The sequence below is a fragment of the Ambystoma mexicanum genome, chromosome 7p (assembly GCF_040938575.1).
Source record: "Ambystoma mexicanum isolate Mex_15411 chromosome 7p, UKY_AmexF1_1, whole genome shotgun sequence".
NCBI lineage: Eukaryota > Metazoa > Chordata > Amphibia > Caudata > Ambystomatidae > Ambystoma > Ambystoma mexicanum.
The window spans coordinates 922,839,781-922,861,987 of record NC_090939.1 but is presented as its reverse complement, the minus strand read 5'-3'; the positions used below and the strand labels follow the sequence as shown (position 1 = coordinate 922,861,987).

The window sequence follows — 22,207 nt, the reverse complement described above, 5'->3', positions numbered from 1 at the left end:
TCTTGATGGGCCTGAAAGAGGCTTCCCTCCATGGTGGCAGGGAGACTCTGGGCCCCAAGGTCGCCTCCACTGGTGTATCCTCCTCAGGCTGCACCAGGGCCGCCGCAACTTCCTCAGTAGAGGCCTTGGCCGGGTGAATCAAGGCCTTCACCACCTTCTGCGGGCCTGTGGCCTTCACCTTGGGGGGAGGGTCACTGCCTCGATCCCCCTCGGCTTGATCCTTTGAGATCGACCGGGGCATCTCCAGAAGCTTCGCCTGGTTCTCGGCCTTCCTCTTCCCTGAGCCAGAGCGTTGGCTTGTGGTTGATGGCGCTGGAGAGGATGTGCCCTGCCTGGCAGCCGAGGAGCCCGACCGTTCGGCGCTCCCGGTGCCAGCGGACTCGCGGTGCTTTGCCTTTTGTTGGGCCCCCATCGCCGGGGCGCCCTCACAGGACTTAGAAGACAGCTCGGACTTCTTCTCACCTGACGGGCTCTTTCCTTCCAGCCAGTTGGAGAGACAAAGGTGTCGGTCCCTGATGGTCCGTTCCGACATGTTCCCGCAAAACGCACAGTCCTCCTCCACGTGCGTTTTGTCCTCATGAAGGCAGTAGACACATTTCGAGTGCTCGTCCTCCTTGAACACATTCTGCAGCTGGCATCCAGGGCAAACCCTGAACAGCTTTCCGGGCGTCGAGCTTCCTTTCTCCTAGGCCATGTCCGGGTAGGTCGCAGAAACTTCTGGACTCCTCCAAGAAGCGTAACTCGACAAAAACCTCACCCTTGAGGGGCGTAGAAAATCCGAAACTGGTCCCCGTTGATCGGATGTAGGTGGAGCTTGAGGCTCTATTTGACCGAAAAATGAGAAATGAGAAAAACTCTGAAAAAGCGCGAAAACGCAGCAAAAAGCTCGAGAGCTAAAAACGAGGACTCCCAACACTTGAGCGTGCAGTAAAAATCTGAGGATGGCTGCCAGGGGAGGGGCTTAGGGAGAGGGCAGTCATTGGCTGGGGGCAGTATGACACAGATCAGTGATTGGTTACTACTAAGAAAGACATATCAGAAACGAAACTGATACTGATTTTTTCTTTACCGAGGATTCCCAGCCTGATGGGGAATATTCATGAGCAGGTGAATCCATGCCAGACCCAATGCTGGAGAAGCACCAATACTTTGGAAAGGAAAGGTAAGAGTGAGATGGAGCACTAATTAGAAGGGAGAGAGGCGTCCAGAGAAGGTTACTTGGGAGAATAGTAGCACATTTAAAAGGCTGCATTTAAATCTGCACATCTGTCCCAAAACCACATAATTATTGAGTTACTAACCTGGTGGTAGGTGTAAACTTCACATACAAGCCATAGCAGAGTTTAGCATATGCGGGATAGTATTGCACGATTATTAAATCTGATTGGCATCGTACATGTGTCATCACTGTTAGCCCAGGCCAATTCCCCCAGCTGGCCTGGAGCTAAGGGGTCTGCCTTAGATTCTTTGGGAGGTCTGGTAATACCTCTCTCCATCAAGACAGCCCCCCCTCTTCAGTAGCCGTCCTGTGAAACACTAAATGCACAACTTTCGCAAAATGCATACCAAAAGTCCTTTGATGATGTGGAAAAGTGAAGGAGAAGGAGTTTGAGAGCTAAGCACAAAGCACTTTGCGTAAATGTCCGAAGGCAAAGACCACATGTCTGAAAAGTAGGGATTTGACCTCCTGCAGCAGGCTTGCTTTTATCCACACACCTAAGGACGTTTGCCCTTGGATTCATCTATGTACTTCAAACGTTAAGAAGAATATGTGGGTCTATGATGGGTGAACAGACCTTTCCAAAAGTTCCTCCAATTTGAGAGATAACGGTAGGTGATCCAATGCAGAGGCAAGCTCTGCACTGCATCATCCCCAAGGCACACACAAAGATGAGCAGATTATCTTTGTGTGTGCACTGAGGATGGCTGGGCGCACAAAACCAGCAGCTGGAGCAAGCCTTGCCTCTCTGCCAGCTACACCACTATCTAAGGCCTCACTGTAAACGAAGGATCCCCCCACCCCAACCTCACAGGTGTTTGACAGCCTCTCCCGTGTTTGGGAGAAGGACCTCTTGTCCCCGAGCCCCTAGATTGATGCTGGCAGCAACTGAAGAAGCCAAGTATCGGGTCTCCTGCCTTTTGATCGCTTCAAACGCATTCAAACCAATGGAACCTGTGGAGCTGCCTTTGGCACTTCTTCAAACTCTTCGGACCACTGCTGCTGCGTTCTGAAACAAGTTCACCACTGCATGAGACCAGCTCAGAGTATCTTTGCCTCGGCTCCAACTGGAAGCTCGCCGCAGTGGAAGAATTTGGTCCGCTGCATCTCAATCAAGTTCCTTGAGCCCCATTTATCTTCGTTTTTGACCAGTGACCGAAGACCCTGGCGTCCCCAACGGCCTGCTTGAATAGACCGCCACAGCAAACAGCCACAAGCCTGACTGTGTATCTGACTCAGCGCCTGCTCCCAGTCTGAACCAGCTTTACTTGCCAAATCTAAACCTGAATCTCTCACACAGCACCCAAGGAATTTGGCTTGACGGCGTTGAATCACATAGGACAGCAAAAATACATTAACTGCTAACTGCCCCCTTGGTTCATCTTTGGGCCCTAGAGCAGTGTTATTCACACTTTTTTTAAAGGGAGGAAAGAAAAAGCAGGGCGGGGGGGAGCCCTGGGAAGGGGTGGCTCATCCATAAGGGCGAGGGCGTGTCGAACCAGTGCCCCCCCCTCAACCCATTATGGAGGAGCCAGCCCAGTTAAACACTGAGCGCTCCCTCAGCTACTTTTTCCAGCTGAGGGAGCGCTCCTGCACTGGTTTAACTGTCAAAGGAAACGCTGTGTCCCTTTGACACACATGCTCAATGAGCCATGCAAGGCTGGGGGAGTTTTGCGACAGCCTTGCATAGCTCATTGGATACGCTGGCTGTGAAGCTGCACGACTATATGTGAGGGGGACTCCTATGCCTCCTTGCACATACAGAGCAGGCTGGAGCGGGGCGTTTCAGCACCCACGCTCAGGCCCCTGCGCACATGTACAGGAAGCTCTCAATTCCCAATTCCTGTTCATGATGAAGATGCTGGAGAGGAAACTTCAGGACAGGGGCAGAAGTTCTTACCAACTGGTAACGTTCTTCCGACTGGATGTTCCTCCAATATATTCCTCATCAGTGACATGTAATGTCCACAGCTGTGCTCCTTCTGAAATGTTTTCGCCAGATGGCACCCTGCGTCGATGACGTTGGGTCATTGTCCTTCGAAGGCCTTAGTCGAGGGCGACGTCATTGGATGTTATAAGTAGCATGCAAAGCACCCGTAGCCTCAGTTCATGTTTTCCCCATCACAAAGTGTGGCACACGTGTCCATAATACAGCATCGACTGCACTTAGCCTTGTTGGAATGAAAGCTGTAATGGCATGGGAAATTCTTGAGAGGGGTAAGGCTGGGAGGGCGATGAGGAATACATTGGAGGAACATCCAGTCGAAAGAACGTTACCAGTTGGTAAGTAACTTGTTCTTCGAATTGATTGTGTCCTCCAACGTATTCCTCATCTATGACAGACTCCCAAAGCAGTATCCATGAGTGGAGGAAGGAGAAGAATTTAGACATACCCAATTAAATGGCAGAGTAAATCACTGCCTTACCAAAGGCAACATCCTGAGCATGGTAAGTGTCCGGGGAATAATGCTTAAACGGGTGGATGGAAGACCACGTTGCAGCATCACAGATGTTCTTTACCGGTACACCCCTCTGCAGGGCTGTCGGTGTAGCCATGCCCCTGGTGGAATGAGCCTGCAAGCCCTCGAGAGTGGGGGGGAAGCAGGGGGGAGGAGGTCCTTGCCAGCCAACCTGTAGCATTTTGAAACAGTGAGGATGATCCAGCTAGACGAGGTCTGTTTAGAAACAGCCTGGCCTAATTGGTCTGTTGCATACCCTACAAAGAGCTGGTCGTCCACTCTGACCTTGGACATTCTAGAAAGATAAAAGTTTAATAATCTCCTAGGATCCAACCTATGGAGTCTCTCCTCGTCCTTACTAGGATGCGGAGAAGGATAGAAGGCGGGGAGCATTACCTTCTGCCTTACATGAAATTCTGACACTACCTTAGGTAGGAAGGACGGACATACTCTCAATACAAACCTGTCCTTGAGGAACAAAGTAAAGGTTGGCTTAGAAGGAAGGTCCTTGCAACTCGCTCACTCTTCGAGCAGAGGTAACTGTAACCAAGAAAACAGTCTTAAATGTCAATATCAATGGACAAGAGTGTAAAGGTTCAAACGGAGCACCCATCAGAAACTAAGACCAAATTAAGGACCCAGACCGGCACCAGAAAAGGAGACTACGGAAACACATTCTTGAGCCCATTCAGAAACTTAGTGATTAGTGGAATCTCAAAATAGGAGCATTCCTCGGACGAGCGCTTAAAGCAAGAAAGCGCTGCCAGGTAACCTTTAATGGTTCCCACCTGAAGACCCCTGGGGGCCAAAGAAAGTAAGAAGGAGAGAACCTCCGGAATGGATCACTGAAAAGGATCAACTTTCTTTCCTCTGCAACAGTCGCAAAAGGTACGTCAACTGTACAGGGACTTTGTTGCTGGCCACCTGGTCGAAAGCAACACCTCCATCACGTCATCCGGGAGGTCCTAATCCTTATATCTCAACCATCCAGAAACCATGCGTGAAGGTTGAGAGTCTTGACCTATGGATGTAGAACCTGACCTTCCTCCCGTGAGAGAAGATCATCTCTTTGGGGAAGATGTATTGGAGGACAGATGGACATGTCTGGAAGGTCCAGGTACCACGCTCTCCAGGCCCAATCGGAAGGAATGAGGATCATGTGGGTCCAGAACCGTCGTTACCTCAAGAGAACTTGAGGAATGAAGGGGATCAGAGGAAATGCATACAGAAGCGGGAATAACCAATCCACCACGAACCCTGCAGGTGTGCCGCAAGGTTCCTGCCTATCCCCCACTCTGTATAATGCCTACACCAAGCTATTATTCGCAGCGTTGGATGCCATGGGTGTCATCTATACCAACTTCGCCGATGACACCCAAATCCTCATTCCTCTCTCAGGCAATCATGAACAAGACTCCCTCCTGGTTAACCAAATCTACTCGCTCATCCAAAACTGGATGGCTAATAACAGCCTTTGTCTCAACAACGACAAAACCGAGCTCCTCATACTAGGCTACTCCAGCAAAATCAACACCCTTGAGCCCGCTTTCAAATCATTCACCATCGATGGAACCATAATCCCTGTTCTTAAACGAGTCAAGACCCTTGGCGTCTACTTAGATGCAACACTATCCATGTCTAAACAAGTAAACACATTAGCCTCGTCCACTTCCTACACCTCCAAACTCATTTCCCTCAGCCGTAAATTCCTCTCAGCCAACAACTGTGTTACTCTAGCCAGAGCATTCATACGGTCTAAGTTAGACTATTGTAATATCCTATTCCTTGGCACTTCCAAAGCCAACATAGCCAAACTTCAACTCATGCAGAACAAAGCCCTCAGAGCAGCTCTAGGCATCAAAAAATCCGAACATATCTCTAACACCAGAAGAGACCACCACTGGCTCCCCATCCAAGCCAGAATTCTATTTAAAACCCTGAGCATCACACCCACAAATGCAGGGCTAACAAAGCTCCCAAATACCTCAACAACACAGTCATGATGAAGCCCCAGACCAGACTCCTCAGGTCCAACAAAAACGCATACCTTGAAACCCCCAGATACAAAAGAGAGAAAGCAGGGGGTAGTAGCTTCAAAACACTGACCCCCAGACATTGAAATGCGCTACCTTCCCACATTATGAATGAAACCTCCTTCCCTAAATTCAAAAGCTTCTTGAAGACTTGGCTCTTCAATAAGTTCTAACTGAACCAGAGCACTAATCCCCTCCAATTAACTGTTTATACCGGACTGCTTTGTATATTATTGATTCCTGACTGCTTTGTATATTATTGTATATTATTGATTGCTATTCCTGTGGACCTCTGTGTTCTTTCTAAGATTGCATTCTCCCATTGTCTGTAACTACGCATTGATACCCCCGGGTCTGGGCGTATAACAAATGTAAAAAAAAAATTTAAAAAAAAAAAAAAAAAATGCGTCTCCAAGAGCTCCTCCCAGAGAGGAAATTATCTTCAGCAGTTGCTTTCGCACTTCCGATTGGCACCGGTCGCAAACAGGTCTACTTGTGGTGTTCCCCAAAGGGCAAATATCTCTTGAAGGACTTCCTGAGCTAGTTCCCACTCATGGGAGACTGCTCTCTGCCTGCTCAGAGCGTCCGCCACCTGGTTCTCCTCTCAGGCCAGATGAACCACTGCTAGGGAGATTCGTTCTTGAATAGCCCAGAACCAGAGTTGCATTGCCTCCCTGCACATAGGTAGTGACCTTAGTCTGTCATAATCAGGACATTCTTTCCCCGTACAGACGGCAGGAAAACCTTCAGTGCTTGCCTGTTAGCTCTCACTACTAAAAGATTGATGTGTAGTTTGGACTCCGATGGAGACTAACGACCGCCGATGGTCAGATCATTGGCATGAGCCCGCCACCCCGTGAGGGAAGCATCTGTCACTACAATCACATCCGGCCACGGTTGCCAAAAAGGCCCTCCCTTCACGAGTTTGTCCACGCTGGCCCACCACAGAAGATCGTGGGAGACCTTGACCAGAACATGAAGGAGATCCGACATCTTGCCTGATAACTGGGACCAGAGCCCACTGAACAGATCGCATTCTCAGCTGGGCCTCTGGCACCAGAAAAATGCAGGACGCCATGAGGCAGAGCAACTTTAAGAATTCGAAAGCCGGAAGTCTCTGGGCTTGTTGAAATTTGGTGACTATCTGAAGAATGTGTTTAGCCCTCACCTTGGGTGGCAAGCACATCCCCCAAAGACGTGTCCAGCAGAGCCCCGATGTCATGGAGCTGCTGGGTAGTTGTCATATGTGACTCCTTGAAATTGAGGGAAAAGCCCAGTTTGTGAAGGCAGTGGCAGGTGATGCTGAGCTGATCCAAGGCTTGTTCGGGAGAACACGCCCTGATCAGCCAATCATCCAGGTAGGGGTAGACGTGAATCCCCCCTCTCCTGAGATGCGCTGTCACCACCACCATGAGCTTAGTGAAGACCCTCGGGCGGAGGTAAACCCATATGGCAGGAGCCAAAACTGATAGTGCAAGCCACCAACCATGAACCTCAGGTATTTCCAGTACTTTAGATGGATCGGCACATGAAAATAAGCCTTCTGCAGTTCCAATGACACCAACCAATCCTGAAGTTGGAGGGCCTGAAGGTTCTGAGAATGAGTAACCATCTTGAATTTGTCCTTCCTGAGGAACTTGTTCAAGTATCTTAAGTCCAAAATGGGTCTCAGTCCCCCATCCTCCTTGGAAATCAAAAAATGGGGAATACCACCCCTTGTTCCTCTGCGCCACAGGCAATGGTTCGATAGCGCCTTTCTATAGCAGGGTCAAAATCTCCTGCACAAGGAGCGGATCCGGAACCCTCAAAGAGTGCTTCCCTGGTGGATTTTTTCATGAGGCTGTGTCAGAAATGGAAGGCAGTAGCCGTGGACTATTGTTTCCAGAGCCCATGCACCAGTAATGGCTCGCTGTTGTGATAGCCTGCCCCCTACCGGTGAACAATGAGACAAGGCCTCAGCAGTTTTGAAGCTGCTCTGGCAGCCCCTGATGGCCAAGTGGCTGCTGCTTGAGCGACTTTGGCACCTCTACCTCGTCCTCCATGAGGAACCTTCCGTTGGGCCCCTCTGACTGGCCATCCCTTTCGCCCTTCCAAATGAGGAATAGTAGCGAAAAAAGAACCACCGCTCCATTGCTGTCCTCTAGGACAAAAAGGGTGAGGTTGACGAACAGCTGCGGACAAAGATTTAGCAGCTGCCTTGGAGGTCTGCAACTTCAAGGCTCTAGTCAGCCTTGCTGCCAAAAAGATGACACCTGTCAAAGGGCATGTTGAGAAGACGAGCCTGCTCATCTGGTGTAAACCCGAACTTCGGCAACCACGCAAGCCTGCGCATCACTGTGCTCATAGCCTTGGACCTGCTGACACTATCCGCAGTGTACAACCCAGACTGAAGAGATTCACACATGGCATCCTCGCCATCCTTCAAAGAAGCCAGAAAGCCAGCCCTTTCATCCCCTTCGGGAATATGCTCAGCCACTAAAGAGATGCAATTCCACAGTGTGCACAAAAACATTGCTAAGGCACAGGTGGAGTTGGCCGATTTCAACGCCATACTCCCAGCAGAAAGTACCTTACATGCCCATCCATCCATGCGCTTATCGTCCCTATCAGAATGGATGGTAGGGTACGATGCCTGCTTCAAGGTGGCCGTAGCCGCCTGGACCTCCAGACTCTCCGGAGTGGGGTGTGTGGAAAGGTAGCCGGGGTTGCTAGTGGATGGGCGGTATTTCTACGTTAACTACTTGTTCACTGCCAGACTACTCTCCGGGGTGTTCCAAATAGCAGCCACCCTCTTTTGCAACGCCACATGAAATAGGAACACCGGATCAGTGGACGGACCCTGATCCTAAATATCTGTAAGATGATCTTGATCAAATTGCACCGGAGGCCTGGACCAGCCCAGATACTCCAAAACTCTCAACATCAATCTCCGATAAGAGGAGTCGGCATAATCCCCGGGATCCCGCTTACGAAACTCCATCTCAGGGTGTCAAGGCCACTGGCATCATGCAATGACAGATTCTCCATCCGACTCTCCTCAGAAATGAGACACTGTGGAACACCAGGACCATACGAAAGACCAAAAGGACCAACTTCCTCATTGGAACTTTCTTCATCCTCATAAATGTCCTGGAGGGACTTAAAGAAGTCCTTCCTTGGGAGAGGAGTAAACCTCTTCTCAGGTACAGTCTACACAGACTTAGAAGTAGCCTTCCTCGGAGGGGTCACAGCCATAGGGACCTCCACCGGTAAATCCGGCCCAGATGGCATTGAGGGCGTCGACAATGGCGCCGACGACTTAGATGGCCTGACCGGAGGCAAAGACCCAACAGGCACACCCAACTAGCATGGCGCCGATGGCGTCAAGACCTTCAAGGGCTTTGATGACTTCAGAGGTTTCAACGGTTTCTCAGGAGATGAAGACTGCAACCTGGACCTGGCATGTCTCTTGTGATCATCGCCTTGTCCAAACAGGGCCTTGAAGGCTCCCGATGTTCATCACCCCTTCGACCCAGGCCCGAAGGCACGCGAGTATCCGGCCGAAAATGTTCCCTGTTGGCTTTGTCAGAAGGCGCAGACAGAACAGTGCCCTGGACTGAAATAGCTGCAACATCCGCACCTAGAAAGCATCCCACTCCTCCAGTGTCAAGGATTTGGTGGAGCAGGTCACCTTTTTCGGGGAGGCGTCGCCCGAAGAGGACAAGAAAGGCGAACGGTGACGCAGCTTCCTGGACCGCCTTGATGAAGAGGACGAGTGGCGCGAACCACTGCGGGAAATGGAGCGCTTGGACTTCTTCCAATGAGGAGAGTACCCTCTCGAATCGTTGGTGGAAAGACCGGCCGACTTAGATGTACGGGGCTTGGACACCCTGCCTACCTTCAATTTCCCCTTTCGTTCCCGCAAGGCTTTGGTAGTCAACGACTGGAACTAGGAACAGTGATCCATAACGTGGCCCTCGCCTAGGCACCACAGACAAATTTGATGCAGGTCCGTGATCAGCATCTTAGAGCCACAGTCCCAACATTTCTTGATGCCAGACCGTGGGGTCGTCGGGGTAGAAGACGACATAATACGGTAACTTAACAGTAACCAAGGGGCGCGCCGAGTTTTACGAAGCAAACCCATTTGCAGAAAAAACAGAACTGAGGCTACGGGTGCCGTGCGTGCTACTTCTAACATCTGATAACGTCACCCTCGACAGAAGCCTTCGAGGGACATCGACCCGATGCCATCGACGCAGGGCGCCCTCTGCCAAAAGAAATTCCAAAGCAGCACAGCTGTGGACATTACATGTCATAGATGAGGAATACGTTGGAGGACACAATCCATTCAATGGTACGTTTATGTTCTTTTGTTTTTTATTGAAATGTGTATGAATGCGTGTATACTTGTGTTATGAGTGAGTGTATGATAATGGGTGCTGTTGCCGAGCAACACACAACACTGCTCCGATTGGCCACTTGAATCCTCTTTTCGACACCCGAAGAACCGGAAGGCCCGCCCACCCAAGGCCTGGTCCTAAGGCCCATCGGCTCTGCGGGCTGTCCGCGGATGGAGGCGGATTAGTAAATACTCTACATAATCTTCTACACCTCCTTGCCCGTATTAATGACTAACACCACACCTCTGCAACCTAGAGACCTTCTCAAACACTATTGGTGCGAGGACCTGGCAAACTGCCTTGCATTGGCTAACGCTGCCTTAGACTTGTTTTTGGGTGCTCTCCAAACAGTTACCCTGGTGGGGTACGGGCATAGTGCCGCCCAATTATCCAGTATGATCTGGCCGCCACACCTCCGAGCTTCTTGAGAATCTTAGCACTTTCTCTCTGAAATACGCAGTCAATATTACTTATGTTGTTTGCACTGTTAGAACTAATAGTCACGTAATTAGCAATATTGATAGGCATAGAGATACTAATCATGCTTTTCTCGTCCCAGTATTACGCTGTGGGACTAGCCTACATTGCGTCTAGCCTACCATATTATATAGCCATATTGCTCCTTTGTGTGTCTAGCCTGCCTTGTTACCTAATGCTTCTTGCCTGCCATGCTATTTTGCCAAATTGCTACTCTATGGGAACAGACTATTATGTTAGTTAGCCTGACTGCTACTTTATGTGTCTAGCCTTCCATATCACTTAGCACTCTTGTTACTGTTTACTTTGTGAAATTGCCCATTGTGATACTATTGCTATATTGCCTCACAGTCTCATCCTCCCTAGTACTATACCCTGAACGGTCCAAATGTACTACTATGCTCGATCAACGTCCTCACACTAGGGTACCATGTTACACTGGAACTGATTCACTCTAAATTGTCATGACTTATCAGCCCTCACCACACCTTGGGATCCTCAACAATTGCCTAAATCATAGGCCATAACAGACATTACCAGCAAATAAAATGCCATTGCAATCTATATTATTCTTAGGCATCCTTAGCTTCACTAACATCCTGACCATAATCGCTTCAACCTTCTTGACAACTCATCCCCATTTAAACATGCACTCCCATCCATGCCAAAACACACCTATCCTCATTCTAGCAATGACAACCCATCTGCCATCCTTAATGGACATCCAACCAACCAAATTCCTAAAACCATGCATTAACATGTTATCTCATGTTCACCTAATCTCCCATCAGTATGCACTAACCAAGACCACTGTGCCTCTCCCAATAAAATGAGTCCTCAAACTTCCAAAATAAAGGCTTGCCTTTTACATGATCCTGCTACGACCTTATACCCAATACTCAAATGTCCACAAATAAATACCATTACTAGACCTTCCCCTACCCCACAGAGAAACTGGAGACTTGGCTCTAGAACTCAACGTTACCTGAAACCAAAGCACTCCATCAACAAGACAGGCTCTGCAAGAAATCCTGCCTTAGACAAACTCCCCAAAAATACAAACAAATGCAATACGTCAGTACCCTCTATTAATAACTCACCTAATGTCATCAAAGTTGGGCTGATCAACGCAAGGTCTATCCAAGCACACACCCTGGACATATTTGACATTCAGACGGTCCAGGACCTTGACATCATTGTTATAACAGAAACTTTGTTGGCTGAATCCTACACCAGGCCCTGCCTTAGCTCTAACCTTACAACTACTCCATCCTACGCGTAGACAGATTCTAACTTGGCCAAAGGAGGTGGTGTGTAATCCAGAATAGGCGTCCCCAACAACATGAACCCAGGGGAAAAACCAGAGCAAAGCACACCAAACGGGGGAAGGGTGCTTTGCAAAGGAGGTGGTGTTGCACTTATCTATAAACAATCCTAGAATTAAGAACGATTAACAAACACCACCTACCATCTGCCAAAATACTCACGGTCAAATTATCCACATCTGCCACAGCCACTATTACCTGGCATCTAATCTACTGTCCTCCCGGTGGCACCACCACCTTCGAAAATGATATCTCAACTACTGTCGAACAATACGAAATGTAATTCCCAAGTCATAATCTTAGACGACTTTAAGCTAGGCTTAGATGATCCAAAAAGATGGGAAAGCTTCCTCCCTTAAGGACACTTTATCTGAGCTTGGGTTTAAACACTGTATAACTAAACCAACACATAACAAAGGCTGCACCTTAGATTGGTTGGCAGACCTTAACTGTACCATTAGGGTACTGGGCAATACACCATGTGCCTGGACTGAACATAATCGTATTACTTTCACCATTGACAAGGCCATATCCTTCACTATTCCTACCAAAGTCACGGCCTTAATGACAAGAAGCAAACGTATCCTTATCTTAGAAAGCATGTTACCTCTACTACGCCCCATTACTCATCCTAATATTACCTACTCGGACCCCTCCGATCTAGTGAATTTATATAATGAAACAATCCTTAAAGCTATCAATACAATAGCCCCTCTTAAATTACAGAAATCTAAACCATAAGCACATATCAATGAATGGTATAGACCACACCTAAAGTCTCTTAGAAAAGAGAAACGTACAGCAGAAACTAGTTGGAAAAACTCCCCCTCTGCACAAAACAAGGATATCTTTATTGTGGCTTCATTTAACTATAAGACAGCCATTGTCCAAGATAAAAAAAAGATAACTTTAATGACTGTATAGTGAAAGCTAACTCAAGTACTAAAGAATTGTTTAATCTAAAGGAACTTGAGTCACACGCCCCTATTCCTGACCCTTGTATTAAGGATACCCAATGGTGTATCAATATACAAAATGCGCTCCAATAAAATCACCATGCTACTCAATAAAAAATATGAAAAAAACCTCATCAACAATACCTTACCTCAGAATTTGTCATCTTCCCCTACCATTGTATCGCCGCAATTCAACTTTAAACCTTTATCTATCAAAGAAGTAGACCTGATCATACTCGAGCTCAAACCATCCAACTGCAAAGGTGATATACGCCCTGCTACCATAATGAAAGAAGCTGCAACTCCACTAGCTCCTTTTATTACTGCATTCATTAATGCCTCATTTGCCTCTAGCACCCTGCCCACTAGCTTCAAAGATGCTTGGGTACTACCCTTCCTAAAAAAAACCTACGATGGACCCTAACAACCCATCCAACTACCATCCAATCACTTCCGTCCCCTTCCTGCTGAAAATACTGGATCGAGTAGCTTACCTCCAAATTCAGCAATACTTGGAAACAAATAAATTACTAGATCTAAGACAGTAAGGCTTCAGACCTAGACACGGGACTGAGACAGCACTTATTGACCTAAAGAACCAGATCTGGGCTGTAAAAGACAAAGGTAAATCCGCCCTGCTTTTACAACTTGACTTATCCGCGGCATTTGACTTGGTGAATCATGATATACTATGTAAGCACCTCGCATCTGCTGCACATTTCTCTGATCAAGCTAACTCATGGATCAAATTGTTCCTTAGCAATAGATCCATGAGGCTCTTTGCTCCATCTGCTTTAGCCCTACCATCGCCAGTCTCTTGTGGTGTCCCACAAGGATCATGCATGTCACAGACGCTCTACAATGTTTTCACTAAACCTTTATTTGATATACTGGACTATCTGGGTGTCACATACACGAATTACACGGATGACACCCAGATACTCATCCCCATCATGGGCGATTACGCTGTAGACAGCAAAACATTGAATGACATCTATAGCATTATACAAATATTGTTGGCCAAACACGATTTATGTCTTACTGACAAAACAAAACTACTCTTACTTGGCTTCCCAACCAAATTGAATACATTAGACGCCTCCTTTAAAACTTTCATTATTGATGGAAACACAATTAAGGTAGCAAATGACGTGAAAACATTAGGTATTTACATTGACTCTTCACTATCACTCACGAGACAAACTAATGCCCTAGCATCGGCTACAGCTTACACATGTAAGCTCATTACAGCCTGTCGCCCATACCTATCCACAACCAATTGTATATCAGTAGCTAGAGCTTTAGTGCCACCTAAGCTAGACTACTGTAACATGCTTTACTTAGGAACATCCCAACAGAACATAAACTGCAAGTCATGCAGAATGATGCAGTTAGATTTGCCTGCAACATCCCAAGGAAACACCATATATCTATAGTCAGACAAAACTTAAACTGGCTAAATGTCAAGCAAAGAATAGAACTTAAAACACTTTCATTAATACACAAGTGCATATACAATCAGGCACCCTTATACCTATGCGACATGTATACATGCCATACGTCAGTAGGACCTAGCAGAACAGCTCAAACTCATTGTGTCATCATACCGCGCTTCAACCAACAACGAGTGGGCGGAGTTAGTTTCCCAGTCCTTGCTGCTAAAAAATGGAAGGCACTTCCTTTAACCATCAGAGCGGAGCCTTCGTTCATGATATTCCGGAACAAGGTTAAAGTTTGGCTCTGTGACCAGGACCATAACTAAAATATATATCCACCACCTGTTAGGTTATTAATGTATATACCCTTGCATTTGCATACCTCTATATTCTATGCTCTTGCATTTTGTATCTTTCTGTGTACATTATTGTAAAACTTGCCTTTATTGCACATATCTGTCTTTCACCTGTGTTCACATGTAAGAAAAGCGCTCAGTTGCCTCAGGGTCTTGACTCGCTATACAAATAAATACATACTAAATACTTGTGTGAATGATAGAGTGCTTGCTGTGTGAATGTGTCTGTGTGCACGTGTTTATGTTGGTCCATGGAGCTGATTTCGGACAGGGGTTTGGGGGTAAGAAGTTGCACAACAAAGGCATTTTAAAAATGCCTTTGTTGCAAAATCCCCTTACACACCTGCTACAATCAGCTCTCCCTCTGAGGTGCAGTGGAGCCCACAGGACAGGGGTGGTATTTTGTTACTGGGCATCTATCATAGATGTCCAGTAAAAAATACCATGCTTGCCCCCTGGGTCCCCCAGCGCCTTGCATTCAAACAATCACTTTGATTGCGTACCTGTGTAGGAGCAGTGAGGCCCAGGGGACAGGGATGGTATCTTTTTACTGGAGATCTATCAGATTTCCAGTAAAAAAAAATACCATGCCTGCACCCTGCGCCTACAACACCAATTGCAAACTGTTTGGCTTTTTAACCATTTTCTTTTAAAAGTATGCTCTAAAATGCAACATTTTAACACAATATTTTAAAATAATTCCAGGGGGTAGATCAGACCAAAAAAGTTTGAAGACCACCGCCCTAGAAGCTGGTTAGGTCATGTTGAATCCCTTTTCTGCATAAGAACATATCCTTTTAATAACTTTGTGGCATTTGACTGCCTTGCAGCTCTGCTTATTACCCAGAGTGCGGCATCATTCTGTCCTTGCACATTCTGTGTTCTTCCCACAGGGGTGGGGTTTTGCAGTGTTTTGCATTTAGTGATTATTGCATACAGTGTGCTTACTTGAAGTATACTTTATTTTATAGAATCTTGATTGGAAATTCCTTTCTTTTGGACTGTTCTACTTCGTGGTAATGTGGGTCAAGCACAGGCTATAGTCTTAAGAGGGGTGTGAATGTAAAACATTAGCAACCCAAAAGCAAAGGCGAAGGATATATATATATATATATCTTTTACCTGTGCCCGTTATAGGGTCACTCTATTTTTTTAGAATTGTGAGGGCTGAGTAGGGGGTTTAGCCACTACCTATCCTTGTACTCCTGCAGGGTAGAAGTCATATCACACTCTTTAAATAAGGACATGGTTTGGCTAGTTTATGCCAATTTAATAGCAGAACAACATTTTTTTCCAATCCATACATCACGTGTTCCCTCCATGATTGGCTCATTAAGTCGATGCCTTCTCCACCACATTTCTATGGTCTAGAACTAGTGATCTGGAGCGCTTGCAGATCTGTTGAAAAGGTTAATCAAGAAATTGAACCACATGCTTGGTTAAATTGACTCTTCCAGAAAGCTCTGTAGGGTGAGAACGAATGTCACCCGTCTCAGTGGAAAATAGTGCATTTGCCCAGATACTTAAAGACTTCTAAGCACTGTGCAGCCAAGGGCAACTTTGATCTGGCTTTGAAATTGACTTGAAAACGCCACCAAGCTACATGCATCAGCAAATACCAGAAGGTACATAATGAGATCTGCCCAGAGGTGGCGGGTCCACCCTGTAGGTAACGGCCCACCACCCAAGTTAAGGGACACAGTGAGAGTCCCTTAATGAGGGTGGAGGACCGTTACCTACGGAGTGAGCTCAACCACCGAGGTGCATAGCGCCATTAGCACCCATGTAGATCACTAAATAGGTGCTAATGTTTTTTTATTTTGTTAAAAAGAATGAAAAACGTGCCTTTATCTTGTGCCCGACGCAGCACAGTATCTTCAGCAAGGAAGCCAGTCTTCAACTTTGATGACAGATGTCATCAAAATTGAAGAGGGGACTGCCCGGCTGAAGGCAATGTGCACCGAGATAAAGGTAAGTCTCTTTTTTAAAACAAAATAAAAAACCACTATTAGTATCCCCCGTAGTGATCTACACGAGTGCTAATGTGAAGGGGAGCAGGGAAGGGAAGCTCCTGCCGCTAATGAAAGTGCTTGGAACGCTGGTTTTCATTAGTGAACACAGCCCGCGTTCCAAGCATTTTCATTGGCTATGGGCGCCTTCCAGGGTGCTAATGAGTCATTCAGATACCACACATAGGAGATGAGTTATTCCATAAACTGCCGCCCTTCACTGACATGCCTGCTTTGTGTAAGAGGAGTCCTTACTTGTTCTAATCCCGTTTGCATCCACATCAGATCTGCAGGGTTAACCCATAGGTATCACAAAAGGGACACCGACTACCCTCCACAGGGGCAACATTTAAAAGTTTATTGAATGCAAAGTAATCCACATGCATTCGGGCACTTGGAGCCCAACAATCGAACTGCCATGGGTGCCATGTAGGACTGGACACCTCCAGGTAGCTGGGGCTACAACAAGCCCTGTGAGTAAAGGGAAGTGGGAGCAGGTACATATAACTCTGCATATCCCATAAAAGTCTTGTGAATGTGCACCCCCTAAGGCATACAAAACACCCCCTGGGAAGAAGACATCAGAAGTGGGCCAGCGCAGAAGGATCGAATTTGAAAGGTGAAGCGGGAACCACTCATAAATTATCAAAAAATGTATATCCTCAAATATTCTAATTCAACAAATCAATCAATAGGTCATCTCTACCAGAATCCTGAAATGCACTATACCAGAAAGAGAACAAAAAAAACAAATAGTCTGATGAGCTCAGTACTGGTGACCACCTCTGTAGGAAAAACTACTGAATTTATCACCCAACTTTAAAAAGGTTTAGAGCAACTAAATAGTTAAAGCAAACAATAGATAGAATGAAATCATGAGTCGTCTTGAAAGCAATAGTGAACGCCTTTACAACGGAAAGCGCAGAGACTTTAGCCGATGCATTTTGGACAAGTCCATCCTCAGGGCTAGCTCTACAAGTAATACACATATGACTTTACTGCAGGTTTACAATTAATAAAGTAAACAAAATAGAATTGCTGTCTATTCATACCTGCCTCCGATTGCAACATTATCACATCAAAGAACAATGTATTAGAAAACAATAGAAGGATCAACCGTCAATAGCATTCCAGCATGTTGAAGAGGTAGAGTCTACAGAAAGACTCTTAATGATCAGCTCAATCATACCGGTCTGATGATGTGGCTGTCCAATCACCACTTAACTATCTAAACAGAAGTAGTAATGAAAACCTGTTCCCATAGAAGTTTAACATCCGCATTAATACATTTTCTGATATATAGGTTTCAATGTCAGAACTTATGAAGGCAAAAAGTACTTTTGTCCATGAATTCTGGAGTACTGGTGGTTAGAGTGTTCTGGAAAAAGTCATAAAGATCATGTATATTATGTGTTTAAAATGCTCTGCCAACCACAAATAATATTGAAATGCAAAAGAGTATCTATACGAGAACATGTTCTCATAACTCATTAAAATATGTTGTTCCTCCAGAAAAAAAGGATCAGGTATGAATTGATGACGGCAAAGATGAGTGTTGCCATCATCAAACATGTTTTAAGCAGTTTGATGCAGTCAACATGGCTGCTATGGGTGATGTCATCGGTACGCGATGACGTCATCACGCATCTGATGCACGGGTCCTTGCTATCGTGAAAATAAAAGTCAGGCACTTTCAAAGACAGCTTCGGTGCCTTTAGAATAGCACACCTATTAAACAACAATTGGTACAGTACTAAACATAGTAATTGTCCTGGTGAATAACAGTAAAATATACATTGTCAGTATGAAACACTGCAGCATGTATACAATGCGCATGAAATTACAGCATCTCCGCTTGTTATAAAGGCGAGGTATACTTTAGTGTTAATCACTAAAGAACATTACATTTTAAAAAAGCCATAGCTGCATGAGTCGTTGCAATGGTGAAAATAGATGCCATGCACTTTCAAAGAGCTTCGGTACCTTTAGAGTCATGCATCGATTAAACAATAACTGGTACAGTACTAAACGCAGTAGCAATTGTCATAGTGAATAATAGTAAAACATACATTAAGAAATATAGTATATATCCATCCAGGTAAAAGAAAACAAATTAGTCTTTCAGTTGAGAGGGAAAGCGCCATCACTCTAAGAGAGCTGGGTGATCCTTGCCAGAACCTTAAATGGCCATGCAACACAAAATCCTATTTGCTATCTAGATGAAGTCAAATAGGTTTACAAACCCCACCGATTAGTGACCTATTTACGGGCTAATAATTATGCAGTGAAGATATTGAGACGCCGCTGCACCAATTACCCACCCTAAATGCCACACATCACATGATGCCAAAAGGAAAGATTATTTTGAGCTGTAGCAGGGAAATCGGACATAGCATTTTCCAAAAGATCCATTTACTGCAACTTCTACCCACTTCAATTGAGAAGGGGGCTACAATGAAACCGTGTTGCTGAAATTCAATTAAAAAAAAAACAAAGTGGAAAAAAGTATGTAAATGCAGAAAGGATAATACACTAGGTAAGGAACATACACACACAATTAACATACTATCTATCCCACTTTGTCAGGGTGAATGATTCGTCACCAGGCACTGCTTTGCACATTGAATTTAACTTCAAATAGTCAAATGGATTATAGTGCAGAAAATCCCAAAGAAATCTCAACTTACATCTCTATAGCCATGAGGAATGGTCCCAGAAATGTCCCCAAAAGGTGTAAGGCAGCCCGCTGGACAATATTTACTGAAATGAAAGTTTGTAACAATTAAATGTCCATTTTAAACAGAATACATAAATCCAAAATATCTTAAAATATGTAACTTTGTTAAAGCAATGGATTTTAAGTTCTCATTTTCTGAAAATATGGCATTTTCTTGAGAGACAAAGCTGCTGCCGACTAGGACATCTTACACTTGTAGTGGAAAATAAACACCACTTGATTCCGGTGGATTGATGAACACTATTAGTCAAAGGAGTAAGCAAAACAGAATGACCAACAGCAACACACACAAGACTTTGGTGGTGCAAAAGGAACACACTCCCTCATGGGTCTAATTATCTTATACTCCCAGAAGTACATGGGTGCCATTGGAAGGGTGTGGTCTTAGTCTTTGGCAAGGTCATACCTTTGCACTTTATTGCGAACTGAGACAAAGCCCTTCTTCTACAGTGATTTGATGCCAGCTTCATTCAGGAGCGCACATTAGTGTTATCAAGTAAGCAGCCCAGTGTAACGCATTTCTTCAAGATGACCATTCTCCCTATAACTTCACATCGCCCCTCGATGCAGGAGAGAGGCCTTGCAATTTGACTATATCCGCCTACTAAAGCCGCCTCAGACTAAAGGCGAGAGCACAAAACACGCTTAGCTATGCCAAAAGAGATATACATTAGAAGTGTGAACAGTGAAGGTGAGCATTCTTTAATAATGGGTGAGGCGCTTCTTGAGCAGTGTTGTGCGCAGTACTATTCAGTACATTTCGGTATGCGGCTTAAGAGCAGCCGTGAAACTATACTGTTATATAATGGTGGAGTATTAAGGGAGTACTTATACGGTCACGCTTTTTTACATTTTATTTCCTCCACACACTGTTGCACCATATACATTACATTTCACAAATCTTTAATGACCATTATGAATAAACCTACGATTGACTAGAGATAGGTTACCAGTTTCATTCCAGCCTGAAATATGTTTGCTGAGAAACATGTCAAGTGGAGCTACGAAATAGTTACACTTCCTATATATTTTCATGCCATTTGGTGGTATATTCCATCAAAATTTCAATAAAAACATGGGCAGGAGAAATCTCTTGTCAGCGAAAAGGGTCTTCAGAAGTCAGCCTTTGAAGGAGGGCCAGAGAGCTTTTCTGATTTTACTTGAGAGTACCAATTGGCCACTCAACTTCACGAAAAAAAGGGCACTTGATCAGGTGGTCTGACCTCTCAAAAGATTGCCCCAGAGCTCTCTTTGAAAAGTCACTTTTAGAATATCTACAGCACACAATATAATCTATTAGGAGTGTCAAAGCTATTTACTGTCTCAAGCCAGTCTTAAAGAGTATATTCTTTCAGATGTGGCTTTTCCAAAGATGTAAAGTAGGGAGAGAAAAACCTGGGTGCCAAGGAAGTCTAAAAAAGTACTGCAACTATTTTCTGGCAGTGTTTTCAACCTGAAAACCATTTCTTGGTGGGATTGAAGCCAGATGCCGCCATCTCTCCACAACTCCTCTCGCTCACACTTTCTGAAGTCTTAACTATCCTCCCTCCAGCTTCCCATCTCGCTACGATACAGTAGAGAGGCCTTGAAATATGATTATATCCGCCTGCTCTAACAGACTCAGACTACAGGCGAAAGCACAAAACATGCTTTGCTATGCAAAAACAGATATTGTCACGCATTCTGCACGCTCTGCCAATGCCCCATGTTTCCCTCAGCCCGACCGTGCTCCTCACTTACTCCACATAAGTTCCGGGGCTCACGTGTGCAGTCAGGGCCGCCTTGCGGACGTGCGTAGCATCCCGCTCGCATCCCGCAGTCCCGATTACAGCCATTTCTCCATTGGCAGTTGCCGTGGAAACTGGGGAACGGGAAGAGCAGGTGAGCGCTTCCGCGTCGCGTGAACGTGGAATCCCGCTCACGTGATTCCATCGCGCGGTCACGTGAGGCGGTTCCACCTCACGTGATCAGGAAGTGAATGATACAAAAGTGTTGACTCGCTCTGGTAACGTCGCTTCACAGCTGTTTTCCTGAAACTGTTAGGCATCATTTATCCATTTTATTAATCGTTTGGAATCTTGGACTCGGCTCTCGCTTCACATACTTCTTTTGGATTACCCTCTTGGCTACTGCTATTCAAACTCTGGACTGCTACTCCGGTAAACGACTTTGGATTGCTACACGGACTTCATTGGATTCTCCTTTTGCTTTTTGAGACCTCGTTGTCCAGACCATCACTCAGCACTATTTGGAGCTTCACCGGATCCTCGTCAGAAATCCTCAACACGTGGGCCCTTTAGCACAACAACCAGTGGGATTCCTCAGCCATATTCTAACTGGGACTTCTGCCCACGTGAGTCCCGGAACTACCTTTCTCCACCCCAGTTGGTTAGCCGCATTCGATCTGCCAACACCTGGTAAACCCCTTTCTGTTTTCCTCACGTATTGAATTACCGTGTTTATCTGGCACTTAATCCTGTTTCCTTTGCAGTTTCCTTGGGGTTTTCAGCGCTCCCTGGTTCCGGACTTCTCCCACCTGTGGCCTCAAAGGTTGCACAGAGTGATTTGAGTATCTTTCTGTGTGGCACTTGGGGACGAGGTCTCTCATATCTGCACGACGCTCAAGTTATGACAGATATACGTTGGAAGCGGAAGGCAGTAATGGGTGAGGCGCTTCAAATCTCAAAGCTTTTTCATGCATATAAATAGAGCAGATTATGGCATTCGTCAGTGTTCTGTCCTTGGTCCATATCTTTTCACTCTGGGTTCATCTTCAACTTTCTTAATATCAGACTGAATTTCAGGTAAATCTTTATGC

At 45.8% G+C, this 22,207-nt stretch overlaps 1 protein-coding gene across 1 annotated transcript in view; it reads right to left on the bottom strand.

The window, feature by feature from the left end:
• DCBLD2 (discoidin, CUB and LCCL domain containing 2) overlaps positions 1 to 22,207 on the bottom strand; it is a 621,557-nt gene that overhangs the window by 229,706 nt on the left and 369,644 nt on the right. The window contains exon 5 of the mRNA XM_069637211.1: positions 19,340 to 19,412. Within this exon, the coding sequence (XP_069493312.1) occupies positions 19,340 to 19,412 (73 nt within the window). The remainder of the gene's footprint in view (positions 1 to 19,339; positions 19,413 to 22,207) is intronic.